We start from the raw sequence: 27,979 nt of genomic DNA, 5'->3' as shown, positions 1-27,979 counted from the left end.
GACATGAGGCATTGGTGACATGCTCATCCCTGTGTTTCCAGTGTTTTTCATTGAGCAGGATATTTTTGTAACTGATCATATTTTTTTCCATTTAGTGCTCACATTGTGATCCTTAATTTTTAACATCTTCCTTCCATCCTTTAATAATTTGTAATTTTTTCCCTAGATTTGTCGTTTAGGCTGTGTCTTGTATCCTTAATTCTGCCAGGTAAAGAGAAATCCACTGCTTCTTTTGCTTTCTAAATGTTCACACCCCCTCTGAATGGCCTCTCCTCAAATGCTAATGAAGGCCTCGACATCTGTGTTTGCTGTGTGGCTACAAGAGACTGTCCTCACAAACAAAACCAGAGTATCTCAAATTCAGCAAATGCCCCTAATAATTTTGACTTTTGTATGTCAGAAGCAAAGGAGGAAGGTCTGACATGGTGTGATGTGTTATAGATCAATTCAGCCCACGTAGAGAGAGGGTCAGTCTGGATGGAATGATCGATAAAACATTGGACTTTGAAATCGTTCAGTTGCTGTTCATTACTGACAGTCAACACTGGGGTCTTTTAACCATAGAAGTGGTCATTCCCTTGCCATGATGATGATGAGTTGTTTGTTCTTGTGACCATGGAAACAGAGATCCCCCAGCCATAACCAAGTCGTTGAGATAACCCAGACCAGTGGGTTAGTTTTCCACTATCTTGTCCCTAAACAACAACAATCCTTTCTGCACCAAGGACAGCAACCACATCTTGCGGTTCTCACCAGGCTGACTAGCAGTATGTGAAATGGGACTTTTTATATACACTGCACTGGCTCGGCTTGACTCAGTCTAACTAAATTCAGCCCAGTGCAGCGAGAATTTGCATTGCCATGAAAACAGGGCTACCAGCTTGAAGGTGCGTCTTTTACTGATGACACATCTGTCTTGAGTAGTGGCCAAAGAAGCTGCTGTGAGAAAAATCTTCCTCCCTGCAGTACTATTGAAGAAAAGCCTCCAACAAAGTTCTACTCATATTGTTTTCTATAAATTATTAAAGTAAAATAAATTAATTAAATAAATAAATAAATAAATAAATAAATAAAAATCAATCAAAAAAGTGAAGTAGCAAAATCAGGAAATCTTGGATTTCCATCAAGATAATTTAACATGACTCCTTTGTGGTCAAAATCAAAATTTTAAAACTATTAAATACAACAGATGTCTGAAGTAAACCGCAGTGATCAGGAGCTACACACAGAGACTTTTAAAGGTGAATTTCTCTCTAGTTTCCTGTATAGACAAGTTAAGTATTGCACATTGCCTGTCTTGATTAATTGTACATACAGTTATAGTGCATGTCTTAATAATGCATAAAAGGTATGAATGGTCTGATATTCTGAATTTTGCGATATCTTAATAAAATCAAATGCTGAAATATCGTTGTGGGACTAGGACCGTATCTACCAAGCTACCTACCTATGACTATTTTGCTCCTAAAGTTCATGGATCTAACAAGAGGAAATCAGTATGAATGCACTTTCCTGTGTCACCTTTTGACACAGGAAAGTGTGTCATAAGACCCTCCCCACTCCGCCTCTGGTTGGTTTGCTTCATTCTCAGTACTTGATCCAAACGGTCAGATTACACAAATGCTTTGGTGATGTCTGTTTTTGGCTATGTGTGGGTTGTAATAACAGTCAGCCCTCCTCACCCATTCACCAGAGCTGCTTTTGCGCTGCAAGAGTGACTCTAGGCTTCTTAGGTGGAGCAAGCGGGCTGGCTGTCTGCAGGGTGGGCTGCCGTGCTGCAGCTCCACCACCCATCCTGTCTGCTTCATGAGCCCAAAGAGACTGTAGCCACAACAGCCAGCTGGTGTGTCTTTCCAAGGCCAGGCCCACAAAGAAATTATTTTCCTCGCTTGGCGTGACCTGCACAGGGCCCTGGCCTCAACCAAACTGACATGAACTGGAGCACTAATTGTGACTCAGTAGCACTTACTATCAGCATTAGACCTTACTAATGCTCTTGTGTCTGAATAGGAGCAAATTCAAGCAGCCATGTTCTACATTTGATTGAAAGCCTATAATCAGAAGGGAGAAGGCAGTTAGCAGAAGATTAATCACAAACCATTGTTTTTCAATGTTATGTTTAACTGCATACTTTTGGCTGTGTACCTCAGAATATGGAAAATGTTTCAGCTTTTAACACCCTCCTCTCTGTCTGTCTCTGTCTCTCAGAACCCGGGGTGAGCCGGAACCTCCAGTTCCTCCAGCCTCCATCCAGAGTAACGGCTCTACTGGGAGCTGATGCTGTGCTGGAATGTTCTGCCTCTGGATACCCAACTCCAAGCATCCAGTGGAGGAGAGGAGAGGAACTGATCCAGAGCTGGTCCGTCTGATTGCTTGAATGTGTTTAAATTTCACACTACCCTCAGATAATTCATGTTTTACTAACACAGAAACCAACAGTGTCTACAAAGTGTGGCCTATTAGAGCCCCAACTTGATCACTAGTGATCATATATCATATATTGATATATCTCACCAAATCCTATGAAAATACCTAAATCAACAGTGAATGTTTCCCACTAACAAGTATTATGTTCGTATCTGAGATATCTTCTTCCTCTGTGCCACAGAGATTCATTGTTGTCCAAAAACTAGTAAAAACACACCACTGAGTCACACTTTTGTACCGGGTGACATGTTCCTTCATTACCATGAACACAATCAATGTAATTTATTTAGACTCAACCCCACTTACACCAACCTGGAGCCCGAGCACCAAATATGGATTCAACCATTACTGGCAGTCGTCCCCGCCAAATACACTATTTCCTCCTTTTTGAGTTAGGGGAAAATAACTGAATGCTATTCAAAGATGAAAAGAAAGTAGGTGTGTGTGCGAGCCATTTTTAAAATTTGTGTATAAGGAAGGTGTAGGTGAGGGAAGGATTAACACATTTTTGTGTTTTTGTCTCGTTCAGCAGCAGAAAAGCGTGGCACCATGGAAATATAAACAAACATAAATGAACAGCTGTCACTCTGACAGCTGGGGCTCCGTCTCTTGCGCTGCTTCTGCTGCCCGTCGCCGCTCCGACGACAGGCAGAGAAACAGGCGTGACCTACCTCCAGGCTTTAAGGAGGTTGATGTGGTAAATTTGTGTGGCCCCAACCCTGTCAGAACGCACCACCTCATAGTTAACATCCCATGAGCACTTTATCTCCTGGTGAAAACTGTCTAAGTTTTGCCCCTCTGTTGTATAGCCGCCGTTGAAAAATAACAACGATAACTGACCCAGTGAATGGAGTTTTGCTCTCAGGTCCAGGACGTGCTGCACCTCGTTTTTGCTGGTGCTTGGACCCGTCTCCCAGTTTTCCCTAACCAGATCCAAGACACCCCGTGGTTTTCTGCCAAACAGGAGTTCAAAGGGGGAAAATCCTGCGGAAGCCTGGGGGGCCTCCCGCACTGCAAACAACAGAGGGTCGAACCATTTAACCCAATTACGGCTATCCTTGTGCATGAACTTATGAATCATGTTCTTTAGTGTCTTGTTAAACCGCTCCACCAGGCCGTCAGTCTGGGGATGGTACACACTAGTCCGGATTGAGCAGACGCCCAGTAATTCATATAGTTCGCGTAGTGAACGTGACATGAACGATGTGCCCTGATCAGTCAGGATCTCTTTCGGGATCCCAACTTGGGAGATGACTTGAAACAGTGCCTGAGTAACGCTCTTTGCAGAGATGTTGGACAGGGGCACTGCCTCGGGATAGCGCGTCGCATAGTCCACTAGGACTAGCACAAAGCGATATCCCCGTGCGCTCCGGTCTAATGGCCTGATGAGGTCCATGGCAATTCTATCAATTGGGACCTCAATTAGTGGTAATGGGCGCAACAGCACTTTTGGGGTGGCCGGAGGATTGACTAACTGACATTCGCGGCAGGATGCACACCCTAAACACCCGACCCCGCGACCCCCCACGTGCGTGAGGCGAGTACTAACTCCAGCCCTGACTCTATGTTTTTTCACTTTGAAATACATTTCCAGAGCCACCACAGGATAATCATGAATATCCCCATGAACACACCTCACCATCACCCACGATGCCTCTAGCAATGCCCCCGGTCTAACCAAGTGCTGGTGGATCATGGTCTGTTCACAACCCGAGTCCAGCAGAGCTTGGTGTGTACCCCCCTGTATATGTACCAGTATACGGTACGTTCCCTCCGACCCGGGGGAGGGGGCTGGCGGCCCGCAACCCGAACCACTTGCCCCACCTCCATGAGGGGGCACTCCACCCATAGATGGCAGGGCTGCCCACACTGCCAGCACACCTGCCCTGGCGTCTGAGGAGCCCCCCAGGTGCCGGTCGATCGGACACGTAGGCTGGGCCCTGTGGAATGGAAGGCAGAATGTTATTCACAGGCCGGAGCGGCGCATGCTCCTTGTGTGTGTGTGGGTGTGTGTGTGGTGCAGGGTGCAGTGTGGCGGCTGCCGGGAATCTTCTCCTCGGGGCCGGGGTTGGACAGCCCGCGGGGATCGGTGCTGGCCTGGACTCCTCCCTCATGCTCCGCCGGGGCAGGGAGAGATGGTCCTCCATGAGGACGATCACTGCCTCGTTGTTGGGGGGACATTGGCACTGGACCCAATTAAAGGTGGACGAGGGTAGCCCGGCGACGAACTGCTCCAGCGCCACCTGTCCAACGACGTCCTCAGCGGAGTGGGTCCCTGGCTGGAGCCAGCGCCTCCCTGCATTGAGGAGTTGCTGGGCGTAGGCGAAGGGCCTCAAAAGAGAGCCCCCTAAACCGGCAAGGATGACTCTCTTTAGCAGGGCGAAGTTGTAGCGCGAGGCCACTGGCAGGCTGTGCCAGCAACTGCGCCATGCCGGTGAGCAGGGGCAGAAGCTGGACTGCCCTCTCCTCTTCCAACCAACCACACGCCTCTGCCGTGCCCTCGAAGATGTCCAGATATGCCTCCGGCTCATCCTACAAGAACGCGGGACTGCCACGGGAAGCCGGTGGTGCTCTCCTGCATCACAGCAAGGTGCTGAAGGGTCAGCGACAGCAGCACCTGTCCTTCCTCGTTCATGTCCCTGTTCAGGCGCCAGATTTGAGCCTCACCGCTCACTGCTCGTTCAGGAAGGACATAAGGAGGGGAGAAAGTTGGCATTTCTGGAGAGAGCTAGGCATTTATTTTGGGCTTCAGCAGAAAAAACGTGGCACAACACAAATATAAGCAAACATAAATGAACAGCCGTCGCTCTGACAGAGCCCACATCCGGCACCTTAACCACACCCCACTGCCACAATGGGAGTTGTAGAAAAAAAAAAAAAAAAAACGTATTTTTTCAGTATCAAAAATAGCTTAAAAGGACAGTGCACCCCAAAACTACATATTGTCATTTTACCTGTAGTGCTATTTATCCATTGTTTTGGGGTGAGTTGCTGAGTTTTGGGGATATCGACTGTAGAGATGTCTGCCCTCTTTCTGGCTTGTGGTACTCCAAGCACCAAAAGACTTTGTCATCGACAGTTGTAAGAACTATTTTAATTCTCCTGAAATATAATGTAATAATGCAGAGATGGACAAGGTCAAGGTAAACTTTATTATCCCACAAGTGGGAAATTCATGTGGTCACCATTGGACATTACATTGCTATATACTATACAGCATTAAAGGAAAAACATAACAAAGCAATAGGAAAAAAAGAAACAATAACCAGACAGACAATACAGTAAGAACATTGAGGAGACATGACAAGCATGTGTGAATAAATAGAATCATTGAATATTAATTTGAAGTAGTTTAAAATACTTAGGAACTTTTTAGTCTAATGTCGTACAGTCTAATTGCTGTAGGCACAAAAAACCTGCTGTACCTTATGGTCCTAATTTTCCTCTGCATGATTCTGCCATTTGACCTGCTTCTTCTTAAAAAAGTCAGGTGAAGAGGATGGGTTGAGTCATTTAGGATTTGATCTATATTTTTTAAACTTAGGTCATTGTGCAATTGAGCTACAGATACCTGATCAACTCCAATGATCCTACTGGCTATTTTGACTATTTGTTGCAGTTTCTTTTGATCCTGAATATACATGTTTCCAAAGGCACAAATAAGGCAGAAGGATAAGACACTGTCTTAAAATGATTCAGTTTCCTAAGAAAAAACATCCTGTTCAGCAATTTTTTGGTCTTATTTTGTGCAAATTCTTTGAATGTCAGTTTGCCAGAGCAGGACGTCAATATGAATCACATTCTCTTTGGCAGAGCTGTAACGTCAGCTAACTTAGTTAGCTAGTTATCCTCCTTATGTGTGGCGATACATAAACAAAATACTGCCTTAGATGAAACTGCTCATAACAGGGGCTGTGGATTATTTTTCAGTAACAAGTCATGATTTCTGGAAAGAGACATTGCTGTTGAATTTATGGATGCCTTGAATACCACAGGTTGAGTGGCATCTAGTTCCATTGTATGAGAGTCCGCAACTCTACAGCTGATATCTAAAACTATCCAACTCACACCAAAAGAGTCTAGGTCAGGGGTCACCAACATGGTGCTCGTGGGCACCAGGTAGCCCCCAAGGACCACATGAGTAGCCCTCAGGCCTGTTCTAAAGATTAAAACTGAATATTGATATCATCTGTTTCCCACCTTGTTAAGTCATAGTTGATAATTATTGTGAGAAATCATTAACGTGATCAGTGTATTTACATAGATGAGTATCATTAATCATTAATAATTATACATTTCATATCATATATATATATATATATCATAATAACATATTTCAGAAGAGTGTATCAAACTGGTAGCCCTTCATATGTCTCAGTACCCATGAAGTAGCTTTTAGTTTCAAAAAGGTTGGTGACCTCTGGTCTAGGTGGATAAATAACCCTACTGGTAACAGGACAATAACATTTAATCAAAGTAATAAGATGATAAACCAAACACGTTGAAAGAAAACTTGCTCACTCATCCTCTCTCTCTGTAGGAATAAGAAGTTCTCTCTGCTGGCGGGCAGTAATCTGGTCATCAGGAGTGTCACTGACGATGACTCTGGCATTTACAGCTGCACAGCATCCAACAAGAACCACAACATCACTGCAAACGCAGAACTGACTGTGCTGGGTAAGAAAAACACACAAGTGTTTGTTGCTTTTATTTTGATAGTGACAGTGGAGAAGTAACAGGAAATGATGGAAGAGATAGTTGACTCAGGGACATGAAAATCACGTGGTTGACACTACTTAGAGGGGATGCCCTAAACAGTTGTATACCATAACCAAGGACTGAACTAAATGTCCTGAATTTCCAAACTCACAAAGGTCCTCACATAAAAGGATATAACGCCAACACACACACCGTCAGTGCTCAGTGTTGTGTGTAAAATCAAAGAGAGAAACTGTGCCACTTCTCAGAGCTCCAAAAGGAAGGATAAAAGCAGAAATCCACCAGGAAACTGTTAACAGCCTGACATCCCCAAAGCTGTAAAAATAATCAAATAGAATAGAGAAATGTTCAAGTAGCTGACAGAAAACCTCCTGTTTGCAGACACTCAGGGACAGAGAATCACATCCAGAATCAATTGCAGTCATGAAATATACAATCAGAGCTGTATGTTTGCTTCAGAAAGTTTTCATGAATAAAATATGTTTGTATTTATTGTCTGACTGCTTCTCAGCAGCTGGTGCATTCATGCTGAAACTACTCATGCATTCAAACACCTCCACAACAGCTTGTTGCTGGTTTGGTTAGAAGCACACACCTAACCCTTAAAAAGCTGTTGTAGAATTATATTATTTCCATAACAAATAACAGAATACAACCGATTTTTACCATAAAAGGATTATGTTTAGATTGTATTAATATTCTACCAGGATACGTAAGAGGATGTCATCCAAACTAATCTTTTCTCGCCCAGTCTGTTCTCTGGACACTGCTTGTTATTTAATGTGTTTTTTACTAGAATGTTATTTAGTACAAAATAATAGCCTTGAAATGTCTATTTAAATGGGGATTTACAAAATGAATTAACCATAGAAAGAAAAGTATGCTCATGTTCAGCGCATTTTCACACTCAATGTGGAGCTTCACAGTTGGGTTAGCAATAATACATGATACGCATCATCTGGTTAGACTTTCAAAATATAACTTATTGACAGAAAAAGTCACATACTATGACATATTATCCTTTTTGAAATTACAGTTTGGTCATTTTTTGGGATAAAATAAACATGTTCAGTCTTGTATATAAATTACTGAAGTTACTGAAGTTATGTAAGTGATGTAACTAAAGTCAAGTCAAGTCACGTAGAATGACTTGACTTGACGTAAGATCATTCATGTACATTAACTTACGTAACATAACTTAAACACTTATCACCTGAACTCTTGGTTACAAATGGGACAGGAACCCCAGTCTGAGGTAGGAAAGTGTACGATCCATTCAACCAGCTGGGACTTTTCTTGCTCTTCACATAGTAATGTGAAGAGCAAGAAAAGTCCCAGCTGGAGGGGTACTTCAAGAGGTGATTTTTAAGGGGAAACTACAGCGTCAAACTTAGAAGCATAGGGCCACTGACCAGGCTGATGTAAAAGTAATCTGCCAGGGCTGTGTGCTTCCACCTATTTGATTGGCCGTGGCAGCATATTGTGTTGTCTTAAAGTTTAACTTCTTCCAGGCAAACCTGCATCCTTTTGCAGCAGCCCCTGCAAGCGTTGTCACCAGACTGGTTTAGTTCAAATGAACAGGAGTGTAGTCAGTTTGAATGTGTCCTATAGGGGCCGCAAAATAAAAACCTGAAGAACTTTGAGTAGCTTTCTCTGAAATGTATCCTGTTTCCTGCATTGTAATGCCAATTTAAGAGCAAGTCTAATGACAAATGTGACAAAATAATGGCTAGAATGGGATTTTTTGAAAGAAGCGATCGGAGGAAAAATCTGTTTGGGTATTTAGCAGTGATGAATCGACTTGATTCTGTCATTATTTCATTATACCTGTGATAAGAAAAGGATTGAAAAGTTATATTAAGAGCATGATATTATAATCTTGAGTGCACAAGGTGAAAAATACCTTCTTTTGAGACTTTGGTCCTGTCTCTCCCAAATTAATATATAGGACTTTGAATGCGGTGCTTATCAGACAACAGATTCTTTTTTCCTTTGATGAAACAAAAGAAAGTTTTTTTGGGAAGGAGAGAGTTGAAATCAAACAGAAGCAGCTGTTGTTTGTTCAACTCTCATGAGAGAATCTGCAAATTAACCTTCCGGTGTTTTCATTCTTCTTCCAGCTGGGCCTCTCTGCTCTTCCTCATCCTTTCATGTCTTTGTCTCAGTGTCCCCTCTGAGTCTATCTCTCTGTGTTCACTTCACATTCGTATTCTGTTTACACTCTGCTCCCAACAATAGCTGCCTGCAAACATCACATGATGTTTACAATTAGAGATGTCCCGATCAGGTTTTTTTTTACCTCGATCCTGATCCGAGTCCTTAGTATCTGCCGATACCGAGTCCCGATCCAATACTTAGCCTTAACTAATATTTTCCTGGATAATACAGCTGCATTAAGAAACACAGTACCTAAAAGTAAAGGTTTTTTTAATTTTATTTTGTTGAAACAAAGTATACTTTTATATGGCTCTTTCTTATTCTGCATATGCTATTGCAACATTGGCCTCCACCTTCCTTGTGTTAGCAGGTGAGTCTGTGACGCTGCACTGTGACAGCAGACCCTCGTCTACAGCCAGCTGAAGTGTGTGAGACGCAGCCCACGCTTGGTACCGCCACATCATCCACTGCTTTTTTATGTTGTCACCTAAAATGACGTGAACCCGTTGCTTGTCTATTTCACATGTTTTCAGCATCTCCTCGATTACCTGTTTTATAGCTCTGCTGTGAGACCCACAAAACTAGTGCACATACCGGCGTTGTGACTCGAAAGTGGAGTAAATCAATTGAATTATCTTCTCTGTAATATTTTTGGCCATGTCGCTGTCTTGAGGATATTTCTCTGTCCTTTTGAAAGTATCCACGAGTGTTTGTTGCTACAGTGTCTTTGCCTGTATTGCTTGAGTGAACTTGTTGTATTCTTTGAGTGTAAATGGTCATATTACAGATGTTTTGAAATATTACAGATCTGATAAATAATGAGAATAAATGAACATTGTAAATAGGGATGTCCCGATCCGATCACGTGATCGGAAATCAGTGCCAATCACGTGGTTCCAGACTTGATCGAAATCGGACGTAACATCCCGATCAGGGATCATATATATATATATATATATAAACATATATATATATATATATATATATATATATATATATATATATATATGTATATATATATATATATATATATATGATCTATATCCTATATATATCCTAGATATATCCTATATATCCGGGACTCAATTAAAAAAATTAATCGAATTAATCAGAGGCTTTGTAATTAATTAATCGAAATTAATCGCATTTTAATCGCATATAAATATTTGACCTGAGAACGGTGAGAAGCAATTTTTTTCACATGGATTTTAGATCACCATTGAATAATGACTGAATACAGAAGCTTAAGCAACAAAACATTGTTTTTGTTTTTTCAAGACCAACTGATCAGTGCAATTTTTTTTATATTTTTTTGGCCTTTTATGGCGTTATTGACAGAACAGCTGAAGTTATGACAGGAAACAGGGAGAGAGAGAGGGGGGGTGACACGTATTGTGTTACTTTTAACTATTTCCCCTTTTGAGCTCGGCATTCATTTTAGCTACTCAGCATCCATGTATTTAGAAAATGTCTTTCTGCATGGCGGACCGGCTCCTGTTCTCCCTGATGATATTTTTGCCAGTGAGGCTCTGAAGGAGTCTGAGTCAGCTGTTGATAACGGGAGCAAGTTCTCAACAACATACCTGTCTATCATTGCATTCAGTTCAGTCTGTGTCACAAGTTTTTGTGAAGCTGTTATCTGAACTCACGTTAGCCACACCCGGCCTGCTGTCATTATCAACAGCGTCACCAACGGAGTTTTTGGCCAGTGTTAGTTTTGTAGAAGCGTGTGCCGTTGAGAGACTATTCATAAAATCACAGTTGCTCACAACGGACGAGGACAAAGGAGATTAAAGTAGTGTCTGTGCTTCCACTTTGAAATGTTAACTTTCCCTCCGGACTGTGTATGAGGCCACGCCCGCCGATAGGGGGGGGACAAACGGGTCTGCTGTCCCGGGCCCAGGGTATGGGGGGGCCCAGAACTGGGCCATCAATAAATTATGGAATAATAATAATAAAAAAAAAGAAAATAATAATAATAATAATAATAATAATAATTAAATAGGCCTATTTGTGGAAAAAACATGTAATATTTGAGTTACATAAAAGCTTCTTATTTGTTTTCCTTGAAATAGTGGTCAAGAACCCCCCCCCCCCCCAACACAAAAATGGTTTGGCCACTGATCAACGGGGTGGTGCAACATAACCTAACAGGCCAGCTCTAATGTTAACGTCCAATAGCTTGTATAAAAGCCCGACACAACACGTTATCTTTGACAGAAACAGTTGAGTTTGGTAGCTCCGTCAGAGAGGATGAGACAGAGAGGAGAGAGCTCCAGCTGCAGTCAGGTGACAGAGAGAGTGATGCGGGAGGGAAGGAGTCAGGTTGCCGGAGTTTCCACGGAGTCTTAAAAAGTCTTACATTTGACAATCTCAATTTTAGGCCTTAAAAAGTCTTAAATACGTCCATATTTTGCATATAGGTCTTAAATTACATTTAATTTGGTCTTAAATATGTACGTCCATTTGCCGCTTCCGTCATCGTCTTTTTATGTTTGGAGGAAACCGAGATTCACAGTCAGCTCCGTGTGTTCTTCTATCTTAAGTATCAGGAACCTAAGTGGCATTTTGCCAACAGCGCGGTCGGAATTTATCGGCGTACACTTCGCCATTTCCGGAAAGATTTAGACAGCATAATCTGCCAGACGACCCTCAGATTGGGCACACTCGGTGTGAAAGCGCAGGTGTCACACAAAATCCGAAAAACACCAGTTAGCTTCTAAAAGTCTCCAGTGAAGTCACGTAATCACACACGTCTGTACGCCTTTGTCACCAGTTCCCGGTCCAAGTTCATCCAGTTCTGCTCGACCTGATTTTGAACACTGTGTGTGTGCGCGTGCTTGGAGGGTTATTATAGTTAACTAAAATTAAATTCCTAGATAAAAACTAAACTAAAACTACTTCAATCACTTGTAAACTAATTAAAACTAAACTGAAAAACTAAATTAAAATAAAAACAAATGAAAATGTTCAAACTATAATAACCCTGACACACACACACACACACACACACACAAACACTCACTCCATTCCTCATTGTTTGAGCTGCTCTGTGAATGGCAATAAATGTAGTTATTTTTTAAAGTAATTCTGGGACAGCATTTTTCTGTACTTTTTCATACTTCGTGTAGGTTTTAAATTTAGTTCAGAATGGATCAGAGACTGATCACACATTTAATTTTAGCCAGAGCAGAGGATAGAAAGAGCAGAGGATAGGAAGAGCAAGGGAAAAGGAGAGATTTGGGCGCGGGGGCCCATCTAATATTATCTTGTCCTGGGCCCAGGCAAGACTGTCAGCTGGCCTGTATGAGGCTGCTGTGTGCGTGTGTGGCTTGTGTGTAAACCGAACATTGACACTGATTGGCTTAAGAACTCTCACTCAACGTTAGACAGCCAATCACCATTACCTATGCGGTTGCCTCGCCCCTCCCTCCTGCCTCACCGGAGGAAAAATTAAACAGCTCTGCAGCTCCGGTGGCTGAGAGCCGAGTCGGATGACAGCAGCCTCAGTTTGTAACGCACCACAATTAATAGTCGGTAACGGAAACGGCGTTGTAACAATGGAAATAGTAATTACTTAGATTACCCGTTACTGAAAAAAGTAACGCCGTTTAGTAACGCCGTTTATTCTAACGTCGTTATTACCAACACTGTTAGTTGGTGCTCCAGTATAATCGATACCCCTGAAACTCTTCCAGTGAGAAACGTTCCGCGGTGCAAAAATTAGTGCGATTAAAATGCGTTAATTTTTTTAACGCGTTAATTTTTGTGTAATTAATTAATCGTAATTAACGCGTTAAAGTCCCGGTCCTAATATATATATATATGTGTGTGTATATATATATATATATATATAATATGTCACGTGATCGGATCAGGACATCCCTATTTACAATGGAGCACAACAGGAGCACTTTTCAATATGTCATGTCGGGCCTCTCATCAAAAATTGCTGAATTCTGACATGTGAAATGGGTGCCATGGAAACATGTTACTGCTAAGATCTTTCAGAACTTTTTAAAGTCCCACCCTAACAGGCACAAACCTCGGATCAGAACTGGACTCAATGCTAAGTAGCCATCTGCCTCAACCAGTTGGGTTCAGAGAGAGGGGGACATGAATATGTTTTAAAATGGTGTTTCCTGATTTAAAGGTGCACTATGTAGCTTTTTTGTAACAGTTACAGTGACTTCCTGATGGGCACTGTGCCATTTTTGCCCACGCCCCAAGTCAAATTACAAGCCTGTTTGCTCTTCAGTTTACAAACTCAAATGTAGATATGTGCTGGTAAAATAGATTTAAATAACATGTTAGGTCCCTCACACCAAACTTTAAACCCCCAAATGTTAAAATTAATGTTTTCAATAGCCAGTCAAGAAGCTGCTCTGTAGTCCGGTGGTACGGCATTAAAACAATGTGTGCTATCGTTCAACCTCTTCAACCTCCCGTGCTTTCCAGAAATCACGCTACAATACAATCCATGCCTCTTTGATCGATCTCAGTAGCCCTTTTTATATAGAAAAGGCGGCACATTTGCTCCAATGTAAAGGCGGCAATGTGCCGGCCTGTCTTTCTAAAAGGGAGCCGAAATATTCCTCGTCTTCCTGCCTCTGAGGTAGTCGTAAACATGTGACGTGATGTGAAGCACGAAGTTGAGCTGTGAACAGTGAGAATGAATTTGTCTTCAAAATAAGAGCTTTACATTGCACCCCATTGGAGTTTAGAACTGGGTTCTTAGCGGGGGGCTTTTAATTTGAAAGTAGCGACCGTTAGTAGCTTGCCACTATAAAAACAAGTGGACACAACAGCTCCAGAGACCGAGAAGAGGCGAGCATCTCCTGAAATAGTTCGCCCAACACGTCCAAAATTCTTAGAATACAGTGTTTCCCCTAGATTTGTTACAGAATCTGTTTCAGAAATCAGTGGGCCACATGACATGGAAGCTATTAAGAAAAAAAAAATTCTGCATATTAATATTCATATAAAATAGAGGGGAAAAAAATCCAGTAGCAGAATGCATATAGGGGAAACATATCAGATAACCTTCCGCTATGATTGCAGACTTTTTGGTGGAGCTCTGCTTTGAATGAAGTTCCATCGGGGTAAATGAATTGACTAACGTTAATTGCGGAGTGACATGAAGACATGAATCAGAGGCACAAAAAATGTTGACTGTAGTGGCCGGTCATTATGTTTACCAATACCCGAACAGTGCCTTGCGCAATCTCCCCCCTCCAAAAAAAAAAGAAACGGATTTGCATGATTCACGAGAGCCTCATTTTCAGGGCGGAAAAGCCAAATATCTGGAAGAATCACACCCCTGATTTCACCTGTGACAAAACTAAACTAAACTAAAAGTGTATCACACATTTATGTTGTCGACCTTCATCATGATTTGATGCTAAAATAACTAATTTGACAGTAGACAGGAAGTATTAATCCAAATCGTGAATATTATAAAAGTGCTTCTTCTCTGGAGAGCTGACTGATTTTTCTATAATCCACTGCCAATCTGTAAGCGGATTGCGCAGACCTAGTCACCATGTGCAAATGGTGGCAGGAAAAAACAGGGAAAAATAAAGGAAATCAATGGAAATTATACCAGAATGTAAAGCTGGTGTGAATCTTACTTGCTCAGGATGACCCTTCTCAGTAATTCAAGCATTTCTGATAAACATGTGGAGTCTGGTGGTGAAGATTTTCAATCTGTTGTTTCGTAATTTCTCTCCATTAAATGCTCTCTGATAATACATTTCAGAGTGGATTCAAACTGAGGTTTTTCTCATCATGACAAGCCTGAAGGGATTTGTGAATGCACTTTGGATTTATTTATTCATCCCTCCATCTGTCTGCCTCATCTGCAAATTAGATATATTTGATAAGGTTTGATAAGGTAACTCAAACAGTCAGTGTATCATTCGTTCAATTGATATTGGGTTGGGAAAATCATTATTTCATTATTTGTTTATGAATTTCATACAACATTTTTGATCTTTTTAAATGGGCAGTGGGCAGAATTTGATTTTGATATTTCATCTGTCTGATTTGTGTGCCTCGGAAGTTATTTATTATGGCTTATTGACTCGCACAGTAAATCTGGTTAACCTATCTCGTAGGCCGTTATCCCGTCCTTCATAACCTGCTGCATAAGATCTGCTGCAGGCTGGCTGTTTTTACAAACCAACCAGGATAAAATCATAAGCACAACCCATTAACACCAGACAACCACTGAATATACAGTTAATAAACAAATAATAAACACATGTTGAGGCAATAGGTGTCTGCTGGACAACAAGAGGAATGGAGATCAGTTGGACCTGCACCCATGGCCAAATGCCTGTTCTCCATTGTCTTCCAGTGCCACACCCCCCTGGGTGCCCTGGAAGCAGGGATGTGCACATGATTATAGAGGGCAGGGGCTCAAAGTGTGAAAAGGGCAGTGTGTGTGCGAGCATATCACACGCCAATTTCTTTTTCAGACCTAATTAACACAATATGTAGATTAATTAATTCAAAATAAACAAAGTACTTATAGGAAGCTAACTTCTTAGCTGTGTATCCTGTGTAGCTGTGAGTGATATGCAATTGCCATTTCTTTTGTGTCAACAAATTATTGTCCACATGAGTTAATTCACATTTATCATAATACTGAGGTTTGGAAGACATGCAATTCAGCTGCAGTTCTTAAAAAGCAATAAAACACTGGTTTATTATTAGGCTATATATTGGAGGGCAAGCGCAAACTAGAAATACAGGCTACACACCTAAAAATGGGACAAATCAAAGAAATGACTACTGTGACTGCTGCTGTGAATGTTAGTAGCAACAGCATGTTTACAACAGCAAAGTCACAATAAACTCATTATATGGAAGAAGTTGAAGATTTGTGGCAAGATAAACAGCCAACACAGACAGCTGTCATGTTAGATTATTTTTAACTCTCATTAACAAGCAGTTAGCTTAACAAGCACAAATGGGCGCTTTTCTGAAATATGACTCATATTTTAGCATGTTGAATACGTGAAAGGCGACTGGTTAGCCCCCACAAGGAAGTAAATGGATTTATATCTCACAAAGGTTCAAGTCACCCCACTGTCACGTCTCATCTAGGTTCTTGGTGAAGTTCTCAATGAGGCAGCGGCTTCTGTCTCTCTCTCTCTCTTTTTTCTCTCCCTCTCTCTCTCTCTCTCTTTCTCTCTCTCTAACTCCTCTGTGAGAGACAGAGCAAAGGCAGGGGACAGGCTATATATGCTCAACACAGGCACAAAACCTTATTACGAGGAAATGCATACGGTAGATAACCCTGGCATTTTAAAGCCGACGTTTTTTAGATCCCTATGCACAACAGGAATTTATTTATTAATTTGAAAAAAAAACTCACAAGAGGGCACTTTTTAATACGAGGAAAAAAGGGCAGGGGCTCAAGCACCCCTTGGGCCTTATGTGTGCATGTGCATGCCTGGAAGTCCCGCTGGACAATGAGAGGAGGAAAGGAGGTCAGTGGGCCATGATGAATGTTTGATCTCCACAAAAAGGGACAAGAATTACCTACGTTGCATCTTATTTCCAAACTGTATGTTCAATGGCTGCCTGTCAAGACAGCCACTGAACATACAGTTAGGCAACAGGTTATTGTTAGTTACCCTGTTAAATATGTAAAAAGGTACATACTTAATCATACCGAAAACAACTGAAGAAGTGAAAAGCCCCAAAAAAATTGTCTTGAGTAAGTTTCACTCATTTTGTTTCAAATATCACTGGTTAGTGTTTGATATTCATCAATTTTGATTAACAAATTCAAACCTCATTTAACCTGCAGCTCTTTGTCCGTTTCTCTCCTCATTGCTATTAAATCTCGAACGCTAATTTTACATTTCCAGAGACAAAAAGACCACTCGGGACAACAGTTTCAAAAGTGTTTGTTACTGATGCTATTAATGATTCAGTATTAAATATAAACTTATCTGTACAGATCTAAAAAATGCAAGTTGTTGGCAGTTGTTGGACAAATGACAAGCGCAAAAGAAAAATATATTGTGCCAATATGCCACATTAAACTTTGTTTTTGCAGATCGAGGCAGTTAGATTCTGATGGATATCCACAGTGTGTTGATGTATGGAGACGTGTGTGTTCTGACTCCACAGGGCAGTGGCCATGATTACATGATTAGGATAACGAATGTGTGTGTCGTTTTCCATAATAATGAGTGCAGCCTAGCTCATTAGCTGGTTCCTGTTAGCAGTTTAATGAAAGCAGTGGAAAACAGAGCCAGATCCCCAGCTATCAGTCACATTGAGTGTGCTGCTGTCGGTGCTGGCTGCTGCTGTTAGTGCTGGATGCTACTGGATCAAATACAGAATTTCATAGTGTTGTGATGTTGCAGTGTCTGTGTGCCAATATGGTGTTATAGTGTTGTTATGGTGTTTTACAATGTTGTACTTGTCTTTCCTTGGCATTATAGTTTGTTGTAGCGTCGTTAGAGTGATGTTATCCTTGAAATTAGAATGTTGAGATTAGAGTTAGGCTAAGGATCCAGTTTTTTGGCCCCAATCCAAGTCCATTCCAAATGCTGCTGCAAAAATTTGATCCCAATCCGTCAGAGGGGGGCGCTATAACATAGGGTGCAAACTTCGAAAGGCCCTCCCCGCCAAGCCATAAGTGCTATTGACTTGAAATCATTCATACACATCCTCCTGATAGTCCTCTATAAAAAAGCCTGTTGCACCATGAAAGCCGCTATTACAGATTTTTTGCTAATTTGTATAATGTTAAAAACTGTAAAATGAATAGAACTTTTGAAAAATTTTGACTCTATCAACACCAAATTGCTATACTGCTTCGGGGGGGGGGGGGGGAGACAAGTTTCTACTATAAATGAGCCAGATTGGTCAAAAAACATGGCCACCAGGGACCCCATCTTTTGAGCTCAACCTATAGGGGGCGCTCTAAATGCCATTAGCATGTAGCTGAAAATGCAATTTGGAGAAATCTGGGGCTTATCATGGGTATGTGTTGCACAGCTCTTTGAGGAACACGGCGGCAGATGAGGGTCAGGGTGGCCGGTTTGGGGCGAAAGGGGTTAGAACCCGCAGATTGCTGCTTGTGGCTGTATTTTTTAATATCATTATGTTTTGGGGGCGGGGAGTATGTGTGTGTGGGACTGTGCTTGTTACCTGTTGCCCCTTGGTGACTTATGTCAATGTCTGTCTTGCACACGGTGCAGAACAAGAGATGGGGAAGCCTGGACATGTGGAGGCAACGCCATTTCCCCGATAGCTGTCAAGAAATCTTTGAGGTTTCCAAAACTTTTTTTAGAGGCGGTTCCACCGCCATGGCACGCAAGCCTACAGTTTTGTCTGCAGCAGTAATGGTTTTGGGGAAACATGATGGTTAGCCTACTATTTGCAACACACACACAACATCGAAGAACAGTAACTTTGACGAGTGGTTAACAACAACGTCAGGTAAACTCAACATCTTAATTTTACCTTTTCAATGCTGGTTGCATCGGCAGTGACAGCAAACGGCCGAAGAGAATCAGAATCAGAAATCCTTTAATGCCTCGCAGATGGGGAAATTTGTTTGTCGCAAAAGCAGAATATTACAAGAATAGAGCAATAGCAAAATAGACAAAATAATTTAAATAAAGAAAAATAGAATCGACGTATATGCATATTTACATAATATTGTGCAAAAATGAGCAACAGATTTTTATATACAGATTATAAATATAGATAATAAATATGGGTTTTGAAATGAGTTTGTACAGACTCATTGCACATTGCAGAGTACAGCGTGAGGTCTATATGGAGGAGTGCTGGTTGTACAGTCTGACAGCAGCAGGAAGGAAGGACCTGTGATACCTCTCCTTCACACACTTGGGGTGTATCACCCTGTTGCTGAAGGAGCTGCCCAGTGCTGTTAGACTGACCTGCAGGGGGTGGAACTCCTGCACCAGCAGTGATGATAGCTTGTCAATCATCCTGCTCTCTCCCACCACCTGCTGAGTCGAGAGGGCATCCCAGGGTGGAGCTGGCCTTCTTGATAAGTTTATCAAGTCTCCTCCTTTCTGCTGCAGAGATGCTGCTGCTCCATAGAAAATGGCTGATGCCACCACCGAGTCATAGAAAGAGGTCAGGAGTGCCCCCTGCACTCCAAAGGACCTGAGCTTCCTCAGCAGATACAGTCTGCTCTGACCTTTCTAATATGTAGCTGCAGTGTGATCAGTCCAATCTAGTTTATTGTTCAGGTGAACTCCCAGGTACTTGTAAGATGTCACCATCTCAATGTCTGTTCCCAGGATGTTCATCTGTAAGATGTCACCATCTCAATGTCTGTTCCCAGGATGTTCATCTGTATGCAGGGTTGTCTATGCCTGTGTAAATCCACCACCAACTCTTAGGTCTTCTCGGCGTTGAGCTGGAGGTGGTACCTATGGCACCAGTCCACAAATTCCTGAATAAGTTCTCTGTAGGTGGTAGACGTCTGCTGTGTACAGGGTGAACAGGAAAGGGGCCAAGACTGTTCCCTGTGGGGCCCCTGTACTGCAGATTATTGTGTCCAACTCGTAGTCCCGAGTCCTCACATACTGTTGCCGGTTAGTGAGGTAATCCAGGATCCAGGATGTAAAGTGTTGGTTCACCCCTGCGGGCTCCAGCTTGTCCCCCAAGAGTGCAGGCTGTTAAAAGCGTTAAAAGCGCTGGAGAAATCAAAGAACATGATCCTCACAGTGATTCCAGGCTTCTCCAGGTGAGACAGTGAACTGTCAAGGAGGAAGATGATGGCGTTGTCCACTCCAGTGCCAGGTTGATATGCAAACTGGAGAGGGTCCATAAAAGTACCCACCAGGGGGCGGAGATGAACAAGGACCAGCCGCTCCAGGGTCTTCATCAGGTGTGAAGTGAGAGCAACTGGTCTGTAGTTGTTGAAGTCTTTTGGGTGAGGGATCTTTGGTACAGGTACCACGCAGGAGGTTTTCCACAGCAGTGGCACTTTTACCAGCTTCAGGCTCAGGTTGAAGATATATTCCACAATCCTGCACAGCTGGTCTGCACAGGACTTGAGGAGCCTGGAGCCGTAGCCTTCTTCACCTTCATCTTTCTCAACTAATTTCTCACCTGGAGAGACAAGTGGGACAGAATGGAGTCGGATCAGGACAGGGGTGAATGTCAGGACGGGCAGTGGGGGGAGTCTGGAAGGCAAAAAAGGTGAAAAGATAAAGGCTGACGAGGACCGAAAAACTTTAAAAAGGTGAAAAAGGATGAAAAGCTGTGGAGTAAGAGGGCAGGAAGATGTTAAAATGGTGAAAACATATGAAAAGCTGTAGAGTAAGAGGGCTGGAAGAGGTTAAAAAGGTGAAAACATATGAAAAGCTGTAGAGTAAGAGGGCTGGAAGAGGTTAAAAAGGTGAAAAAATATGAAAAGCTGTAGAGTAAGACGGCTGGAAGAGGTTAAAATGGTGAAAAAATATGAAAAGCTGTAGAGTAAGAGGGCTGGAAGAGGTTAAAAAGGTGAAAAGATATGAAAAGCTGTAGAGTAAGAGGGCTGGAAGAGGTTAAAAAGGTGAAAAGATATGAAAAGCTGTAGAGTAAGAGGGCTGGAAGAGGTTAAAAAGGTGAAAAGATATGAAAAGCTGTAGAGTAAGAGGGCTGGAAGAGGTTAAAAAGGTGAAAAGATATGAAAAGCTGTAGAGTAAGAGGGCTGGAAGAGGTTTAAAAGGTGAAAAAAGGATGAAAATGTAAAAAAGTTTAAGGGTGAAAGAGCTCAAATAGGTGAAAAAAGGATGAAAAGGTAAGAAGATGTAGAGTGAGAGTGCTGGAAGAGGTTAAAATGGCTTTATATATGCTGAAGGAGGAGCAACCATGAAGCAAGCCAACAAGATTTCCTACATTTTATATGTATACATTGTCTATGTCAAGTAAAAGATGTGGGATCCAAATCCAGCTGAAGAGAATTCTTTCTCCAGATTTTCCAGCTGCTCTACACTGTAGCAATTATGTCACGCACTGTGGAGAAATAGCAGAGACGGAGATCAAAATGTCCCCATAAGAATGAATGGGAAAACACCTCCCAAACCCCTGCGATTTCTGAAAAAAGCGTAATGGTAATCGCCAAAATATATACATGTTGAGTGACAGGAGACATTGCTGAACGCACTCGTGTTGTTTTTATTTCTGGCGAGTGAGAAATGAGGGCACATTAGCGAGAGACAAATCAGGGCACATTAGCGAGAGACAAATCAGGTACCGTCTGCTCTCAGCCAGAAATTTGGGCTCAAAATTAACATTGTGGCTTATGGGCAAGAAGCAGGAGTGCTTGTCGCTCTCGGGCTTCTTAATCCAAAACTGTAAGTACCACATCTGAAATAAGACCACCAGCTGACACCCAACAAGATTTCCTACATTTCTATGCAAATATTGTCTATGTCAAGTAAAAGATGTGGGATCAAAATCAAGCTGAAGACAGTTTTTTTCGCCCACTCTTCGAGCCGCTCCACACTCTAGCGATGATGTCACGCACTCTAGCTGACGCAATACACACCCATTATAAAATCAGAAGAGGGGCTAAAAATCCTTAAAACTAAATCTGCGATATTTTCAAAACCGTACTAAATTTTTAAAAACTGAATACATCGCCAATAGTTCAAGGTCTTGAGACTGTTTGAAAGTTTGAATGGTGTCTCTCGCTCAACGTATGAGGAACAAGATGAGGTTGAAAGTCGATGAGTTTTGAAGAGGTTTTGAAGCTTTTCCCATTTGATTCAATGTTAAAGTTTTTGGGGAAAAAGCTGAATTTCTGAAAAAGTTGAAAAGTTAAAAAGTTGAATGGTTTCAATAGCTGAATGTATGCTGAAGTTATAGCAGAATGAAATTTGAAAAAATCCCCATAAGGATAAATGTGCAAAACTTTGCAGAAAAAGCTGAATATTTCCAAAAATATGAAAGATAGAAAAGCCAAAAGTAATAGCAGTAATGTCCTTAAAAAGCTGAACATTTTGATGGTTGAATGGTTTCAATTGGGTAAAGTTTGAAGGAGTTGAAAAGTGCTGAAAAACGGACGGAAGAATGATAAAATAAAAAAATTCCAGAAGAATAATAGCATTCACACTAATTAAACACACGGAGCATTTGGTAGGAGAGGCAGGTGGACGAGGGTGTTAAAATGCAGAGCTTTGATTGGCCAAAAGCTTTTCACTCCACTTACATGCAGATTGTTGTGGCTCAGCGGCAGAATCAATTTCATAGATCAGAACTTGCATAGAAACTGAAACAGGCGAGCTGCGAGATGCAACAAAATGCGTACCAGGAGAGCAGCAGTACAAACGTACTTAAAGGTCAAAATGCGTACCGAGTACGAAAAATGCGTACAAGTTGGCAGGTCTGCTCTCATTATGTGCTACTCGGGAGATGCTGAGTGACGTAGTAGTTGAATTCAGTATTACCACTGGTCTCATAATTGGCTGGTTTGGACTGTTGATGTCTAACCAACCCTCATGAGAGTCTTTTACTTGCATGTTCAATCTCATTCCCCCAAACTGTGGCATCAGAAATAAAACTTCTTGTCACGCTGGGTACAGTGATGTATTCAGAGCACATGTTTAACACTGTTCAAACAGTGCAGTGAGGCCAACCAGCAGTGTAACCATAACTGAACTGAAGCTTTATGAGCTCGTATTTAAAATAGAGTTATTTAATTTAATTGAAACATTACTAATTCAGCTAAAAATTAACTGCAGTGCATCATATACACACTTATACTCAAGCTAAATTCACAGCAGCAAAATACAGACTGGCTGAGTCTCTGTGGTCTGCGTGATTGTCTCGCTTCTCTGTGGAATAATTTTGAGTCCCTCTCCAGGTGAGACAACACACACAATCACGCACACGCGCACGCACACACACGCGCACACACGCGCGCACACACACACACACACTTAGTTGGGGCCTGTGGAGTTCCTCTCCTGATTAATTACAGGCTTTGTGAATTACTGTGGGTGTTTTAGAAAACATTTAACAAGCTGCCAAACTCCCCTGCTGAGCTACCAGCCGGCCTGCTGCCACTCGCCCATTAAGACTGAAAGACATGAAAGAGAGAGAGGAGAGCGAGAGGGGGCGCGGTCACAGAGCTCCTGTAGAGAGAGGGAAGTCTCGTTTTTCCATCACCAGCTTTACTGTGCCGGGATTGCAATGGACATTCTCTAGGGTAGGGCCAACTCAGGCCTGCCCCGCCCCCAAGCAGATTGATGCGACATCTTGCAACTGCGGCCAACCCTAACAAACAGCCGCCTCCCCCTAAAATCGATAATCAACTCATGTGTGTGCAGGAAATCTGAGAGAAACAGGTTTTTAAAAGTAATTGTGTTTAGCTCTCAGTATCTTTGTAGCCTCTAGCTTTATCTCTATAGGTTCTTTCATCCTGTTTTTCAAATGTCTGCTGTGTTTTCCTGTTTCACTGTTTTCACTTGCAGCTGTGCAGATGTAATGTTTGTTGCTGTGAAAACACGTTTCCTGTAATACTGCTGCATAATCAAAGCTAAATTACTAAATAACGAGGGGCTTTTAGTGTGAACATTTTTTTTTTTAAAAGAAACATGTTTGTAACGTTAATAGAGGCGACACTTTGTTAGCAGAGATCTTTGATAGTGCTGTGGGATTGCAACTACAGTGTCACTGGTTTAGGACACACCTTTAAGCAAGTAGACCAGCTGTGGTGGAAATGCAAATCCTGGCCAAACCAGGCTGCCACACTAAGTCAAACCCAATAGAGCCAGGCCGGCAGATGTAATGGAAAACTGAGGGAGGATTTAAGTCTGTCAATATGTCCACCATTCCGGACCAGGCAAGACTGGATTTTTTTAGCCAATAAGAATCAACAAACTGCCAAAACTGCTCTTCACTCTCAAATATTTTGGAGTTTGGCTTGATTTTTGAAAAAGTCACAGTGTCTTGTAAACTGTTCTTTAGATAAAAAAAAAAAACTTTAAATATGCACAGATATTAGCTTGAAATCCATCGTCTCTTCCTTAGTTTGCCTGTCTCTCTTTCCTATATCTTGGCACATCCTTCCTTCCCTCCACATTTTCCTTCTTAAGTAGGTCGGAGTTACAAACGTGATTCTCAATTAAATCTAATTTGATCAGATTTAATTAAGCTTGTTGGTACCTGAGTCACAGCTGGATCTGATTGATGGCCTTGATTTAACTTTGACAAATTCATTTCATTTTTCAGTTATTAAACAAAGAGTCTGATGACCTAGGAGATAAGGAAGACGTGAATATGTCACAGAGGGAGGAAACTACTATAGATTCTTATTAAAATAATTACTCAGATATGAACGATCTCTGGATTTGTGTAGAAATATGCATGCAAGATGTGACATGCATGTTTTCTTTAGTATAACAGCAAACCAGCGATGGTTGTCTATATATATCCAACCAAACAGGAACTGATTATGGCTAATGGAGTGTTGTTCATTCATAAGACCATAACCAGATTTGTGTGCACTGCAAAATAAAGCTTAAGTGATGCTGCAAAAGTCTTCATTTTAATCCATGAGTAAACAAGTAACCATATACAGATTCATTGAATGAGGCTAATAACCTGTGCATGTACAAGTGCGTACCCTCGTTTGCCAGCATAAATCCCTTGTCACTCAGTTTCATGTACATATTGTAAATCTGATGAAATCTCATGTAGCAGTCAACAAATTACAATGGTCTAGATTTCGTCATTCTCTTTTGTCTCTAAATCTTTCTTTCTTTCTTTCTTTCTTTTGTTTCTTTCTTTCTTTCTTTGTCAGCACTTTATCCCCACCTCCCTCAGTTATTCTCTTGTAGTACTGTCCAGTCTTTCATATTAAAGTGTGCAGGCTGTTTGGTCACAACAGTTAAGACTGTTTAATCCAAACGCCCAGTGAACTGGTGCTGCTCATTTCTTTCTGCATGATCTCAGCTTTTTAATGCACCTGCTGAGTCCCCGGCGACAAATCAAATTAATATGACCTGCCTTTGTCTCTTAAGCTTTGTAATCCAGGGTTTGAACTCAATCAAGTCACAGAAAGAGAAGAAAAAAGGGCTTAACAGTCTGCCCTGACCTTGACAGGACTGAGCAGCTCAGTGTTCACTACCCATTATATTCCGTTTGATTATCACCCCCCATGTGTGACCTTGTGGAGAAGCATCCTGGACAGCCTATCCTGGAATGAACACACATTTTTGAAAGTGAAGAGTTGATCAGTTACAGACATCTGTTCATTTTCACTATTTGTCATTGTTTCTAGCAGTGATGAATTTTTGGAGATTCCTTTTCCTTCTCGCTGGTCAGATCACTCTCTAAATCTCATGGATGTCCTTAATCCTGCCATCTGTGTGTTCCTTTGTTTGAGAATTGTTATTATGTAAAATAGTAGTCCCTGCTGATGGGCTCTACAGTTTTAGCACCAACATTCCTTACCTTTTCTACATTTCACCCATCGGAGATTAGGACATCTGACCCTGGACTGCTCTATTGCAGTCTGTGTTGGTTTCTTTTTTCCTACAGTCTGTCAGTGTCCTCCCTCCTCCTCCCTGCCTATTTGTCTGCAGTGATTAGCTTCATGCGAGCTTCACCTATTTGTGCAGACAGGCAGCTCCAGCTGTGGTGGACAGGTGATGTTGGCCTTGGGTGTCTCGGCACAACTGCGTCTGTCAGCAGGAACACAACTGTGCTGATCTGAGAGGATTTGGGTCAGGGCCGTTGGTGAGCAAGGGCCTTGCCAAGCTAATTAGACACCATACATTTCTGCTGTGTCATCCTGCCACGGTGACCACTGCTGGCTGTTAAAATGCTGTCATAGCAACCAGCTGGAAGTCTGAATTCCTGAAAGCCCAAACTAACTCAGCCCAAACTAAGAAAATAAACTGACTCTGCTAATGTGAGAACAATGTCACAGTGCACTAATGTGGCATGAACTGTGATTGGCCTAAAGCTATCCCCCACCTCACCAGAGGAGTTATCAGACCATGGTTACTTGAGCACTGTCTTGATAGTTCAGAATGTGCCTTGTGGCCAGTTAAACTTATTAGCCAGGATTGGTATAGGAGGTTTTATTCAAAGCAGTGCATTAGTGATTGAAAAAAGCAACAAAATAGAAGCTATTACATCTAATTATCTATCAAAACAGTAATTGTGTTAAAAGGAGATCGTAGTGGTCGAGGAAGTATTCCGAACTTTTACTCAAGTAAAAATTTCAATACCACACTGCAGAGCCGTTTCTTGCTATAAGCGGACTATGCGGGTGCATAGGGCCCCCGCGCCACTAGGGGGCCCTCTCAAGTTGCAAGGTCAGCTGCAATACCCGAGGAATGACCCGAAGGAAAAGATGTGAAAACGACCTGACACCTGGCCCGCTGATTGGTCAGATCTGGTGTCTACCACACCGCATTGCTATGACGACCAGTACTACTAAACTAGGAGGGGGCGGGTAATTGCGCCGAGCCGTAAGTTCAGGTCATTCACGGCATCGCGACCAAACTAGCGTATTCATCTGGCGCAGAAAAAAGAAGAAACTAGATGAAGAAAAACGCTCGCTGGATAAAGGTAAGGTTTTTTTTTTTTTCGTTATGTGGGTTGGAGGGGCTAGCTAAAATGCCGATTTTTTTTTTAGCTAGCTTAAGTGTTTGCTTTAGGAGAGGGCTAAAATAAAATGTATCTCACATGTGAATGCCATAACACTGATTGACTTAAGTGACACCCGTTTTGGTGAATCACAGCAGGTCCAGTTCGTTGGCATTATATTTGTGAGGGAGGGTGTGTGTGTTAGGCAGATATCTGTCATGTCTGCTGGATCCTCATCCAGTAGAGCTGCTGGTCCATCATAGACCTCCTCTGCTCTTCAATATTTGTCACATAACATTACTTTAGGATTGTTTTTATGATTAATTTATCAATTTTAGTGTTTCCTCAGTTTGGAGGTCTCTAATGTGAGGTGTGCTAAACAACCCTAATGCATATGAGGCCTACTGTGGATTATTATGGACTGTCAGGTCGGGGTTTTAAAGGGGGGACTATGGAAAGGGGAAGGTGGACCCAAATGCAGTTACAAACGAGAGGCAAGGATATGGGGAACAAAAGGCGAGCTTTATTAACAAAAGCTGAATTTCACAAAAACCAAGGGAGTCAAAAGTCAAAGTAACAAAAGAAAGCAAGGCAAAGTAGCAACAAAATCAGCAAGACAAAGTACAAATCAAGGCAAAGTTCAAATCAAGAATACAAATGACAAAATCCAAAATCCGAAAACACATACCAGAGACGGGGGAACAAGGGACAGGCAGGAGCAGGAACATGGACGAGACAGACGCTGACAAGAACATACGGAAGCTGACAAGAACATACGGACGCTGACAAGAACATACGGACGCTGACAAGAACATACGGACGCTGACAAGAACAATGACCAGACAGGGAGTGAAGGGAAACACACAGACTAAGTACACAAACACTGATGACAAGACGAGGAACAGGTGAGGTGGACCAACAGGTGAGATAACGAAGGGGAGGAGCACATGAGAACATGAAGGGACCAGGGCAATGGACAGAGGGAGCCAGAGGGAACATAGGAAAAACACAGGAGAACTTAAAGGACACATGAGGGCATGGGAAAAACAAGACACAAGACAAGATACAGAGACATGGAAAT

General features: G+C 42.1%; 1 protein-coding gene across 1 annotated transcript in view; it reads left to right on the top strand.

The window, feature by feature from the left end:
• The window catches only part of dcc (DCC netrin 1 receptor), a 474,778-nt gene that overhangs the window by 135,802 nt on the left and 310,997 nt on the right, over positions 1 to 27,979 (top strand). The window contains exons 4-5 of the mRNA XM_030434685.1: positions 2,209 to 2,359; positions 6,968 to 7,104. Coding sequence (XP_030290545.1) covers positions 2,209 to 2,359; positions 6,968 to 7,104 — 288 coding nt within the window. The remainder of the gene's footprint in view (positions 1 to 2,208; positions 2,360 to 6,967; positions 7,105 to 27,979) is intronic.

Source organism: Sparus aurata, chromosome 12 (assembly GCF_900880675.1).
Source record: "Sparus aurata chromosome 12, fSpaAur1.1, whole genome shotgun sequence".
NCBI lineage: Eukaryota > Metazoa > Chordata > Actinopteri > Spariformes > Sparidae > Sparus > Sparus aurata.
The sequence above is the reverse complement of the archived record's forward strand: the minus strand, read 5'-3'. Positions and strand labels throughout refer to the sequence as shown.